This window comes from Aptenodytes forsteri, unplaced genomic scaffold (assembly GCF_000699145.1).
Source record: "Aptenodytes forsteri isolate BGI_AS27 unplaced genomic scaffold, ASM69914v1 Scaffold55, whole genome shotgun sequence".
Classification (NCBI taxonomy): Eukaryota; Metazoa; Chordata; class Aves; order Sphenisciformes; family Spheniscidae; genus Aptenodytes; species Aptenodytes forsteri.
In genome coordinates this window covers 9,206,673-9,218,806 of record NW_008796063.1, presented here as the reverse complement: position 1 = coordinate 9,218,806, position 12,134 = coordinate 9,206,673, and the positions used below count along the sequence as shown (strand labels likewise).

General features: G+C 44.2%; 1 protein-coding gene across 2 annotated transcripts; it reads left to right on the top strand.

Moving 5' to 3' along the window:
* Positions 1-464: 464 nt before the first annotated feature.
* FLCN (folliculin) lies at positions 465-11,621 on the top strand. 2 transcript variants are annotated; one of them, XM_009286442.2, is made up of 11 exons: positions 465-751; positions 1,573-1,719; positions 2,393-2,614; positions 3,101-3,261; positions 4,297-4,388; positions 5,144-5,334; positions 6,517-6,630; positions 7,011-7,134; positions 7,498-7,629; positions 9,249-9,354; positions 10,149-11,621. In XM_009286442.2, the coding sequence occupies exons 1-11, from the start codon at positions 503-505 to the stop codon at positions 10,348-10,350; spliced, it is 1,740 nt and encodes a 579-aa protein (XP_009284717.1). In that variant the 5' UTR covers positions 465-502; the 3' UTR covers positions 10,351-11,621. The 2 variants fall into 2 exon arrangements, with proteins under 2 accessions (XP_009284717.1, XP_009284718.1); XM_009286443.2 differs by lacking the exon at positions 6,517-6,630.
* Positions 11,622-12,134: the final 513 nt, after the last annotated feature.

The window sequence follows — 12,134 nt, the reverse complement described above, 5'->3', positions numbered from 1 at the left end:
GGGCCGCTGAGCAGGGCCGGTCCCGCTGAGCAGGGCCGGTCCCGACCCGTTACGGCCTGAGGCCTCTGGGCACAGGGAGGCTGCGCCGGGCCCGACAGGGCCCGAGGCGTCCGGGCCCGGAGGTCTGGTCTGTCAGACCCCAACCTGTCCCGGGAAGACCGGCGGTGTGCGGGCAGGAGGGGGTTGGTCCGGTCCAGTCCCGTTCCACCCCCGTGGGGGGCCTGAGGTGTCCCGGCTCAGAGTCAGGGACCCGGGCACGGGGGGATCGATCTGCTTGAGTCCCATCCCCTCAGGGCACGAAGGGCTGGTCCTTGCTCGGGTCACCCCGTGGGGGAGTTGTGCTGGTCCCTTAGGCTGAGCTTAAGGCCAGCCGCTCCTGGAGGGATGTAGAGCAGGACTTGAACCAGTCAGGCCTAAGAGGTGCTTTAATATCTGTTGTGCTGAATTTGTGTGCTTTCTCCCTTGCCCGCAGGAGGCCTGACGTATGTGCTGAGCTCTCACTATGAATGCTATTGTTGCCCTCTGCCATTTTTGTGAGCTCCACGGTCCTCGCACCCTCTTCTGTACTGAGGTTCTACATTCACCGCTTCCCCAAGGCGCAAGCAGCGGGGACATCTCTGGGCAGAATGAGCAGGCAGAAGAGGAAGAAGGTGGCATTCAGATGAGCAGTCGGATCCGCTCGCACAGCCCGGCAGAAGGTGCCAGCGCCGACTCCAGCAGCCCAGGGCCAAAGAAGTCAGACATGTGTGAGGCAAGTGTGAAGATCTGTGTGCGGACATCAGTGGCCCTTGGCTTAACTAAAGGGCTCTTGGATTCTCTAATGCAAATTGAATTGTTTAAGGGGCGGGGGGGAGGGAAGTGAACGGCACTTGTTTTGTATGTGATTGCTAGTACCAGAAGATCTCCAAGTCCTCATAAACTGTAACGTCCCGTGACAAGAGGATGAAGGAGCTGTTGTTGAGTATATGGACCTTGACAAGATGGTGTCTTGAGGTCTCTTTAAGCCCTGTGATCTGTGATTCTCTTGCGGCTGAGAAATGCTTTCCTCATCCTTGAAGAGCATTTACTTTATTAGATTAGGTCTGGTCATTTATTAATAGTAATTTTAAGAGCAGTATTGATTAGGAAACAAAAACAATGCAAAAGCAATTAAAACAATAGAGAAAATGGATGTTCTCAGTTGTTCTCATGCCTGTCTATTATTAGTATTTGTTCTGAGGTATTTGTTATTCACTTTCCTTTAGGTTATGGCCAGTTGTGTTAGGCCAGTTGGTTTCACAGCTGCTGTTAACTGAATTTTACCACTTGTAGAGCCAGCACCAAGTTCACAATCAAATTAAATAGTGGAAAGTTAGCATAAGGGCAGAGGAAGTATATCGCACAGAGTTCTATGTGAGGAGCTGGGTTCAAATCCTGACCCTGAGTCATAATTCTTGTCTTCTAAGTACTTGTGTTCTTATCTATATGTGTAAGTAACGTTTCCCTACGTTCTGAAGGGAATATGCAGAGGCCTTTGGAAACCTTAGATAACTGCATGCTCATTTATGGCTGAATTTGCTTTTCTATCTTCAGGGTTGCCGCTCTCTTGCAGGAGGACATCCTGGATATGTCAGCCACGACAAAGAAACTTCAATCAAGTACGTCAGTCACCAACACCCAAACCACCCCCAGCTGTTCAGCATCGTGCGCCAGGCCTGCGTTCGCAGTCTGAGCTGCGAGGTAACTGTCTTGGAGTACAGGGAGAAAACCTATTTTATGGCCTTATGTATCGTTTCAAATCCAAGATAGTGCTTTGCTGATCCTGGCTGCTCTGTGCAGTCTGAAACAAGGAGGGAATGGAGGTGGAAAGACAGACACACAAGTCTGTTCATTCCAGGACTGGTGGTAATTTTTAAGGTTGATCTTTGATAACCTTGAGGGTTACTTCCTCTCACCTCATGAGACCAAAAATTACCCTTTCTTATTCTTGCTCCTACATCTTTATTGTTTTTCTTTGTAAGATAAACTGTTTTTGTAAAAACATTGGAATCTGTTGTTTAGTGCCGAGAAATATTTGATCTTTGTAGACCATTAACATTCAACACCACATAGAAGTGAAGGGAGAACCTTACAGATTAATGAGCATTTGCGTGTCAGGATCAGCAAAATCCCTTGTGGATTCTCAACAGTATTGTAGTTGAATAGAGCTGAATTCTTAAAATACAGCTAAATTGAAGGGTTTGTAGGATACCTCTGGAGGTCTGTTTGACCCTGGGTTTTGGATAGTAGCCTAAAAAAGGCTTGTTTTATTCACCAAGTGTGTGTTAAAGAGCAGGAAGCTTTGTTCAGTTTATTACCGTTTCAGCTGTGTGATGTGCTTAACTACTTTGCTGTCTGTGTCCCTCCCCTTCAGGTCTGCCCAGGACGTGAAGGCCCTATTTTTTTCGGAGATGAACAGCATGGTTTTGTGTTCAGCCACACCTTCTTTATCAAAGACAGCCTGGCTCGAGGTTTCCAGCGCTGGTACAGCATCATCACTATCATGATGGACCGGATTTACCTCATCAACTCCTGGCCTTTCTTGTTGGGAAAAATCAGAGGCATCATTGATGAGCTTCAGGGCAAAGCACTTAAGGTAGGTCAGTACGCAGAGTCCATTTGACTCAATGTTAGTAAAACATCACGATAGTTGATTTACAGCTGAGTCAAAAAGCTGATCCAGCTCATTGCAGGCAGGGTGGTCATTAAGGTTGACGCAAGGGACAAGAGGACGGTGTGTATCTGGGGGTGTAGAAGAGAAGGAACAGGGTGCCTCTCTCATTTTAAGCCAGTCATAACACTTTTCAGACCTAACTGCTAGACAATAGCTCTGTTAGAAATTCAAGTAACTGAAGTTGTGAAGGACAATGGTTTTGGAGCACGAGTGTTACTTAATGATAATTTTAGTCAACCTAAGAATAAGATGTCCCTTCCCTCTCTTTTCCCGTAATTTACAATGTATTTTGGATGATTGTGTGTGACGCACCCTTTTCACTTCATATTTTTATTGGGGTTTTTCGGCTCAGCTTTATGTAAGCATTTTATCTTTTTCTGTCTCTTGTACTGCCCTTCTGTGGTGCAGGTGTTCGAAGCAGAGCAGTATGGGTGCCCTCAGCGTGCCCAGCGGATGAACACGGCCTTCACTCCCTTCCTGCACCAGCGGAACGGCAATGCAGCCCGCTCCTTAACGTCACTGACCAACGATGAAAACCTGTGGGCATGTTTGCATACTTCCTTTGCTTGGTAATGCCATTTGTGTATCTAGCTTCTACAACTCCTTCGTGAAGAGAATATTGCCATATTCTGAAAGGGTGGAAATGTGATTTGAGCGTTTGGGTATTTTTTTTCTTGAGGTAGTAAGTTGGACTTTGCTAAGTAGTCTCTGAATTGGAAGGAGCTAAGCGCAGAAAGACAGCAGCCTGCTGATGCCTTTAAGGCAAAAAAAAATTACTTGTTGCTGTGAAGTAAATCTACTAATGTAGCTGCAAAAGGAAACCACGTCTATCTAGATGGAAAGGCTTTGCAGTATAAAAGTAAGTATGGAAGAAAGCAAGAAGAGATGCTCCTCCCCCCGGTGTGTTGAACCTCGGATTCACACTTGAAGTACAGCGGTGGTTCACCTGGAAGAGCCCGTGAATTGTGATAGGCAGCGTGGGAGGTGCAGCCATTTGGCACAGTAGTATGTCTGTGGGAGTCCAGTTGCTCTAGTGCCTGACTTGCTCACCAAACTTCCCTGGAAAGATGCCACAGAGAGGGTTGCAACACTGGCATGTGACTTGGATGGGGGATGAGTGTGTTGCACAAAGTAATTGCAAAATGGTAGGCCTTTTGGTGACTTTGAGTGGCAGCGGTTGTAAGATGCGTTGATAGTTACCACACCGAGGAAAGCACAGAGATGTGTTGAAAGGAAACACAAATTGGTTAGTGGTTGGATTTTTTGTTGAGCTCATCGCACCAAGTTTCTTATGGCCTCAAGTTGTGCCAGGGGAGGTTTAGATTGGACGTGAGGAAAAATTTCTGTACTGAAAGAGTGGTTAAAGATTGGAACAGGCTGCCCAGGGAAGTGGTGGAGTCCCCATTCCTGGAGGTATTTAAAAGACGTGTAGATGAGACGCTCAGGGACATGGTTTAGTGGGCACGGGGGTGTTGGGTTGAGGGTTGGACTCGATGATCTTAGAGGTCTTTTCCAACCTTTATGATTCTATGATTCTTGCTGGATTTTTGCACCTAGCAAGCAGCCTTAATGAACGCTACTTCTGTTTCTTTCAACGTCTCCAGGCTTTTGAAAGCTTGTGGCAGCCGACTTACAGAGAAGCTTCTGGAGGGAGCACCAACAGAAGACACCCTCGTTCAGATGGAAAAACTTGCAGGTGAGAGAGAAGTTTCCAGAGCTGGAAGACCCTCTGAGAATGCTTTGGATGGTAAAACACCAAGTCCTTTTGTCAGCAGCATGGTGCAGCCATCCCTCTTGAACTTTACCTCAGTGGTAGTCTCTGCAGTAGCTGATGTGCTCTCCCATATGGAGATGGCTCTGACGGGAATGTGAAATCAAGGCCCTTGGCCTCGTAGGCTCTCTCCTACACAAGTAACAAACTCCACATGTGCATGCAGTGTTGCGTCATCATGATTATTGTTCTCTCTGGCTGGGTTGGCCCTCCTGATGAATCTCTATGGCCAGGAGAATTTGCAGTCATATGGAGCTTTCTTCTTGCTCCTTTTTCTACAAAATTTCTAAAATTAAAGGATCATAATTTTTTCTTGCATTGAAATATTTTTATTAATCCATTTAGACTAGAATCTATAAAACCTGCCTCAAAGCTTTGGCCATGACCTTTAAAGCAAGAATAGAGAACGTGTAGCTGGTCAAAAGATGTGACTTTGTGTCCTGTAGAAGATGAAAATTCCTTCTTGACACTTCAGTGGTTATTGTATATCTGAACTGTGAAACTTCATTAACACCTCAGGTGCGTCTGTGACGCTAGTGCTTTCAGTTACTGCGTTCTGAACTCGTCTCCCCACATATAGCCAAAATCAGTTGGCTGCAGTGTGTGTAGGCGCTTCTGAGGCAGTTTCCATGCCTAGAGAGCAGCAATGTTTATGACCGCTCTACCTTTTTTTCTGCTAGACCTGAAAGAAGAGTCGGAAGGCTGGGATGGTTCCGAGGAAGAAGTGAAGCCTTCTTCCCAGCCAGATGTTGTGGAAGGGCAGGAGCTATCTAAATGCTCACCTGAAACATCACTGATGCCAGATTGCAACAGCTGGAATGTAGCTCACAGAAGGTTGTCTGTCTTTCGCTCTCTCAGGCACATGAGACAGGTAAGAGAGGAGCACAGTTACTCTGGTGCTTGAATTCACAAGCTAATAACTTATTTTCTCCTGATGATGTTTTCGGAAAATACATATTTATTTCCTGCAGTCTGCACTTCTTTCCTGGTTCTGTGTTCAACACAGTGCCTACGCAGCTAGTAACGCGGTGTTAACTGCACCTCTGAGGACTCTCTTCCTCTGAGATCATGTGGGCCTCTGGTGATCATCAGTCATGTGGGATGGGATCATATGATTTCTCTCAAATTCTGCACTTCTCTTCTTCCCAAGTGACAGTAATTTAATACAGAGGTCGTGCAGCATCTTCAAAGCCAAGTATTATTTGCTTAAAACAAAAGTGTTTCAGAGGGGAAAAAACTAATTTACAAACAAAACAAATGGTTCTGTACAGATCTACCTTTTATCCAGTGCTTCCAGTTACCTGGCTGAGGGGGAGGGTTCGGTGCATTTGACCCACAGTCTCTTTCACACCAGCTTGTTTTCCCGGACGCTCCTGACAAATACCTGCTTTATGTCTTTAGCCTCCTTTTGTTCTACTGTCTCCTAATTTGGAATGCTTGAAGCTATTGAACTACACCACTGTGTTGTGCAAGTGTGTGCCTTCGGAGGCTTGTCTAAGAATATTGTTTAATCTTTCATGCCTGAATCACTGTTGTGAACATAAACCAGATCAGAGAAACGCCTGAAAGTTGTTATCATCTAATAGAAGTTGTTCAGTCCCGTTCCAAACGGGCCTGTGTCCATCTTGCCAAAACCGCTAATTTGGCCAACAAGTGAGCTGACTGACGCAGCCTAGCCAGAGCACTGAAGAATTTGGAGCAACTGAGAAATGAAGCTGTTGTTCTCTTGATGTGCCTGATATTGAATTGGATCAGTGGTTCTTTGCTGCTGTTTGTTCTTGAAACCCTAGATGGGGGCGAATAGCGCTTTGCATGACAGTCCGACACCTTTCGCACCTGTCAAAGAAATACTTGATCTTGATGCTGTGGTTTAGAGCTATTACTCTGTGCACAAGACCTGCTACATCGTCATGTTCATTTCTGCTGTTCAGTTCTAGCCATTTTCTTATGTGGCAGTGATATTTTTGACAGGGCAGACTGGACATTTCACTAATTTTTATAACCAATGCAGAATGTTTTTGGGTTTTGGGTTGTTTTGTTTTTTTTTTTCCAGGTTCTTGGGGCATCAGCATTCCGCATGCTGGCTTGGCATGTTCTGATGGGAAACCAGGTCATCTGGAAAGCTCGAGATATGGATCTTGTCCAGTCTGCTTTTGACGTGCTACGGGTAGAAACTTTTTCCTTTGTTTCCTGGCTGCATATTTTTACGTGTATTTCTCTAGTAGTCCAGCCTTCATAATGACCTGTCTCTGACATGTAATCTTGTGGAGAATGTGTTCTAAATTACGTGGTTTTGAAAAATCAACAACAACAAAAAAACCCAGAAAACACCCACCGAACAAAAAACCCTCAACCTTTGGATGTCTTGGTTGTCCTCAGCAACTGCGTAGTCTTTCAAGCTGAGTAGGATACTTCTGATCGCCCAAATCAGGAGCATCTGCCTGAGCAGTGCTCCCAGTCTTGGCTGGCCCTAGCAGTCAGGGAGAAAATTGTACTGTACTTGCTTAGTTCCAGTGCTTCTCTTGACGTGTTTCCTTCCTTCTCTAGACTATGCTGCCTGTTGGTTGTGTGCGGATCATCCCCTACAGTGACCAGTATGAAGAGGCATATCGGTGTAACTTCCTAGGGCTTAGCCCACACGTCCAAATCCCATCCCACATACTGTCATCTGGTAAGAACCTGATGCACAACCCTCTCCTTTCCCTATCATCTTATGTTAAAGGACACAAGATTATTTTTTTTTTATTATTAAGTATTGGTAGATAGTCTAACAATGCTGCATGAACCAAAAGCTGTACCACTTCCATTTTGTTTTCCCCATATCCTTGCCTGATCGGTAGTTGAAAGGTGTGACACCTGCTTTAAGCGCTGATCATACCATAGCTGACAGTCCTGGTTCCTACTGAGGGAAGGTTGATGCTGGGCCAAATACCGTAAGCTGACAGAGCTGTGCTTTCTCCGAGCAGGGTATGTAGCTGTATTTCAGAATCTGGGCCAGTACAGTTAATGTTCTTTTGGGCTCTTGTTGCTCTAGAGTTTGCGGTCCTTGTGGAAGTTCGCGCTGCTACCCGGTCCAGTCTCTACCCAACTCTGTTTGATGATGAGCAGTCCCTCAACAAGTACGAGTTTGTTGTCACCAGCGGTAGCCCTGTTGCAGCAGATCGAGGTGGGTGATTTGAAAGCAGAAAGAACCTGTATCACTGAGGTTAAAAGAGCATCTTGATCTTTAACTGGTTTTTACGCTGTTCGTGTACTGGCCCTTAAGGAAGTCTGAGTAGAAGCCAGGTCAGTATACAACTGGGGTACTGCTATTTGAGGTGAGGTTTACCACAGTCTGTTTAATTATAAAGGGTTTGCTTCACCAGATCAGCATTTTGCTTATTAATTTTCAGAAATGAGAAACAAATTCTGTAACGTGTATAGTAGCAATTGTAGGGAAATTCTTCTGTAACCCACAACGAATGTTTTCTATCCTGGAATACTTGTGTGTTTATTTTGAGTCAGTCTGGCTTATAAGGACCATGATGTTACTCGTCTCCCATGTTCCACTTGATAAACAAGTATGAGTGATACAGAAGTGCCCAGACCTTTTTTTGTTGTTGTTGCTGTTGCTACTTGTTCAAGGACTTGAGCACTTGCACCTAGATGTGATTTGAGTCAGGTCCATCAGTCTCGTGTTTTCTGGGAAGTCTGAATTTAGGTGAATTGGCCTCATTGACTGTCTCAAAAGACTTGACAGATGGCTAACCCTTCCTGCTCTGGCCTCTGAAGATACAGGCGCAATGCAAAGCGGAGACTTTTTGTAGTGTTCTTCCTGTGCTCCAGCAGCTGTTGTAGGTCCCACATGTATAATTACAGTAGTCTACTTTGCATCCAACCAGTGGCATGTCCAGAAGCTTCTGGACAAAAATAGTCACTGAAAGGTCTTTTCTCCACCGCAGCGTCAAACTTATTAGGCCACGGACTGCTGGGAAAAAAGCCTCCTAGGGAATTCCAAAAAGTGGTGCGGGAGAGGAGTACCTTGGGTTGGTTGTTGGTTTGTTTCTTTACTAAGTATCCTGGAACTGCCCTTAACAAGAGGAACATTTAAATCAAGAGTAAGTGGAGACTTTAAAATTGAGGGTTTATATTTTTATATAGATGTATGTGTATTGTACAAAGCATGAAGATTTTTCATAACTCTGCATTTTTTAATGAGCTTTTTATATGGGACTAGAAACAACAAAATCTAAACAACAGTTTAAAAGTGGGTCTGAAGAAAACAAAGGCCCCTGAACCTGTGTGCATGTCCCAGGATCCTTCACAAAATTCCACGTTGCTTCTTGGATCAGATGTTTTTCTAGTGGGATGATCTTTAGCTCCTCTTCCATGGAAATGAAATCAAGGCAGGCCACTGGGGGGGGTATATTTTTCCATCTTGTAGAATAGGTAGGTTTCTTCCTGACTCGAGGAAGATTATTATCTGTGAACTAATCAAGCCAAATTCTATGTTGAAATTGGCTGTGCTGTTTTAATAGTGTAACTTTCTGCATATAGAGGAAGCTGCATTAATGCACCAGACCAAAGTACTGGTGAAAAATGGGTGCAGACTAGGGCTCTTGAAAAGAAGAAGAGGTGGAACAAATGTGTATTCTTGTCTGTAATTCCAGCGGGTCTGTAATTCCAGCGGGTATTCAGGCCCAGGTCACAGAATAAATGGCCTAGTCCTTGCTAACAATTACTAGTAAAGGTGTAAGCTTGCGTGTCCTCTTTCTCACCCTTTTTCCCCTCTTTCTGATCCTGTAGTTGGCCCTACGATCTTGAACAAGATCGAAGCTGCTCTGACCAACCAGAACCTTTCTGTAGATGTTGTGGATCAGTGCCTTGTTTGCCTGAAGGAGGAGTGGATGAAGTAAGTACGACTACGTTGCTTTCAGAGAAACAGCTTTGGCACTAATCCTGGAACAGTTACAGCAGAGTACAGGACAAACTTGTAGTCAGGTAACTTCCACTGTAGTATTGACAGTAGTTGGCTTTACTGTTGGGAGCTAAGAATATCGGAGTTGTTCTGCTCTGGTCCAAGCTGTCTTTTTGGCTTTCAGCAGTTCTTAGCCTTTGTGCTTCAGTTCACGCATCTGTAGGTTGCCTACATGACAATACTTGTCTGCCTTATAGACATTATGAGGATTAAGTATGCAAATATATATATGCCTGTCAGTGTGCGCTATATTCCAGTGCAGATAACATGCCAAACAGATGTTGTGATTGCACTTTCAGGCGCTACATTTCAAAGGTGCAAGTAGTTATAAAGGAAGACCAGACAGTCATGTGAAATAACTCATGGAACGTTACGATTTGGTGAATCTACCTGAAGGCCAGATGGGCACTAGATGTGTCCCCCAGGGAGATTCCCAGTTGTCACAATTAATTGTTTTACTTTTCGCTAGAATGAAAAAACAGACTAGAATTACGCATATTACTACTGAAAATGAGTAATCCCGATAACTAATCCCCCCTTTTCTTGTACTCTTCTTCCCCCCACCTTCTTCATTCAAAGCGGGAGAATAGTTTACATGGAATATTGTTTGAAGCTTTTATTAATGTTTAGTTGGAGTAGGTACCGGGAGAAGCTACGGTTACTGCTCATTCCCTGTTTGATGTGTGCAAGTCCATCGTAATAGTGACAGGAGTTTCTTGTTTCTGCAGTAAAGTGAAGGTCCTCTTTAAATTCACTAAAGTGGACAGCAGACCCAAGGAGGATACCCAAAAACTGCTGAGCATTCTGGGAGCTGCAGAGGAGGACAACGTCAAGCTTCTCAAGTTCTGGATGACTGGCCTGAGCAAGACTTACAAGTCCCACCTGATGTCAACAGTTCGCAGCCCAACGTCCTCAGAGTCCCGGAACTAAAGGGTGCCCAACCTCACTTGCTGCCTTCAGATAATCGCAGGGAACCCCAAGTTGCCACTGCTGAGCCTGCAGCATGTGCGTTAGGCGGATAGTGAAACTTCATCACTATTCTTCTGGTCCTCAAACTAACTTGAAGAGTGACTTGAGTCTTTTCTAATTGCTGTGAGACTGGACTAATAAGTGCTAATAATAGTGCTGCTGTCTGTCCTGAAACTCAACTCTAAATCTAGACCTCCACACTCAAGACTAAAATACAGCGACACTCAAAGAATCAGCGTGAATTAATTAAAATCCCATACCGTCATCGTTAAGCATTATGGTGTGGTAGTAGACCTCAGTTTTAGATTTCATTGGCGAGACTCGGATACCTGTGACAACGTCCGGAACTCCTGGGAGTGGATATAGTTAATGTCTCCGAATCCCACATAAATCTCCTAAATGCATGAGAGAACAAGAACCAAAAATAAGTGACACGTCACAGGGTATGGATCACGTGTAAATTATTTCAAACCACTTTATGCTCGGATTTAAGAAGAGACTATTTTCTGCTGTAGCATAAGTCAGGATATCCTATCGGAGTCCTGTCACTCCACTTTATTTATTTATATCTTAACTTGAGACAGTTTCAGCATTTGCTTTGGAAATCTTGTCTGGGAGGGAGAATTGTAATATAAGAAGTCTCAAAATGCAGCCTGCTTGCCTCTCTAGAGGTTAAAATACTCGCCTTGTTTTGCCTGTGGTTGCAAAACTTCCAGGTAATGAAGATAACCTCACCAGGATAAGGTTGCTGGTGTTCTTCTATCTTCAGAAATAGTTTTCTAGCTTCCTAATTAAGTTAAGCGGAAAAAATCCAACCTGTAGGTGCTCCCTTCTTATATAACTTTATAGTAGCCATTTTTGCTTAATAGTTCATGGAAACATTGGTGCATTTTTTAATTACCTAAACAGCTATTCCTTATCTGTATTGTAAGGAATTACTGTTCCTGTTGTGAAGTCTTTTTTTGTCTTTTTTTTTTTTTTTTTTTCCCCCCTGGATCATTGTTGGGAAAACTTGACGTTACCGTAGACATTTTTAACAAGCTGGAGGCAGGTTTTACCAGGTGACCTTCTACACTCATTCAAACAAGACTCAAGCTCAGAGGGGATGTTCCAACTTGTCTCGAGTTCTGTTCTTATATATAAAATATGCAGGTTGATTTTTGTCTGGAACATCTGTAAAATGGCGACAGGCATTAAATCTCATTAAGAGCTATTTTTGTAAAATGGACAAAGCCTAGTTTTGTGTTGATTTTCAGTGCGTGCGTGTGTGTGTGTGTGTGTGTATTGGGGTGGGGGAAGCAGCAGTTGATCCACAAGGTAATTCCCGCATCTTAGCCTCGATCTAATTTACAGAATTTAACAGGTCTTTTCCTCTTAACTTTGTATGTATTAGTTTTCTTGTACATGTGGAGCAAGAGATGCTCAGATATATTAATTGAAAATGCTTGACTGGACATAAACAACTGCAGGATATTCAAGCAGCAGACAGATGCTTGGAAAAAGGCATTACTCTTACTTCAAAAACTAGCCACTTATTTAATTTCAGGGTTCGCAAAAAGGCTTGCATTTCCCAGTTGTCACTAAGGAAACAGGAGACGAAAGAGGTGCTCAAGCCCTATCCACAGGAAAGGAAGCTTTGAATAGTACAGGCGTCTTGCTTCCCGCGTGCCAGGTGCTAGTCATGAGGGAAAAGCAAAGCCCACCGACAGTGGGATAAAAGCAACAGAAGTAATTAGAAAAGCGTG

Coding starts and splice junctions, on each gene's coding strand:
- FLCN (XM_009286442.2), top strand. CDS start 503: ATGAATGCTATTGTTGCCCTCTGCCATTTTTGTGAGCTCCACGGTCCT. Junction 1,720..2,392: donor TTCGCAGTCTGAGCTGCGAG/GTAACTGTCTTG, acceptor CCTCCCCTTCAG/GTCTGCCCAGGACGTGAAGG. Junction 2,615..3,100: donor TTCAGGGCAAAGCACTTAAG/GTAGGTCAGTAC, acceptor TCTGTGGTGCAG/GTGTTCGAAGCAGAGCAGTA.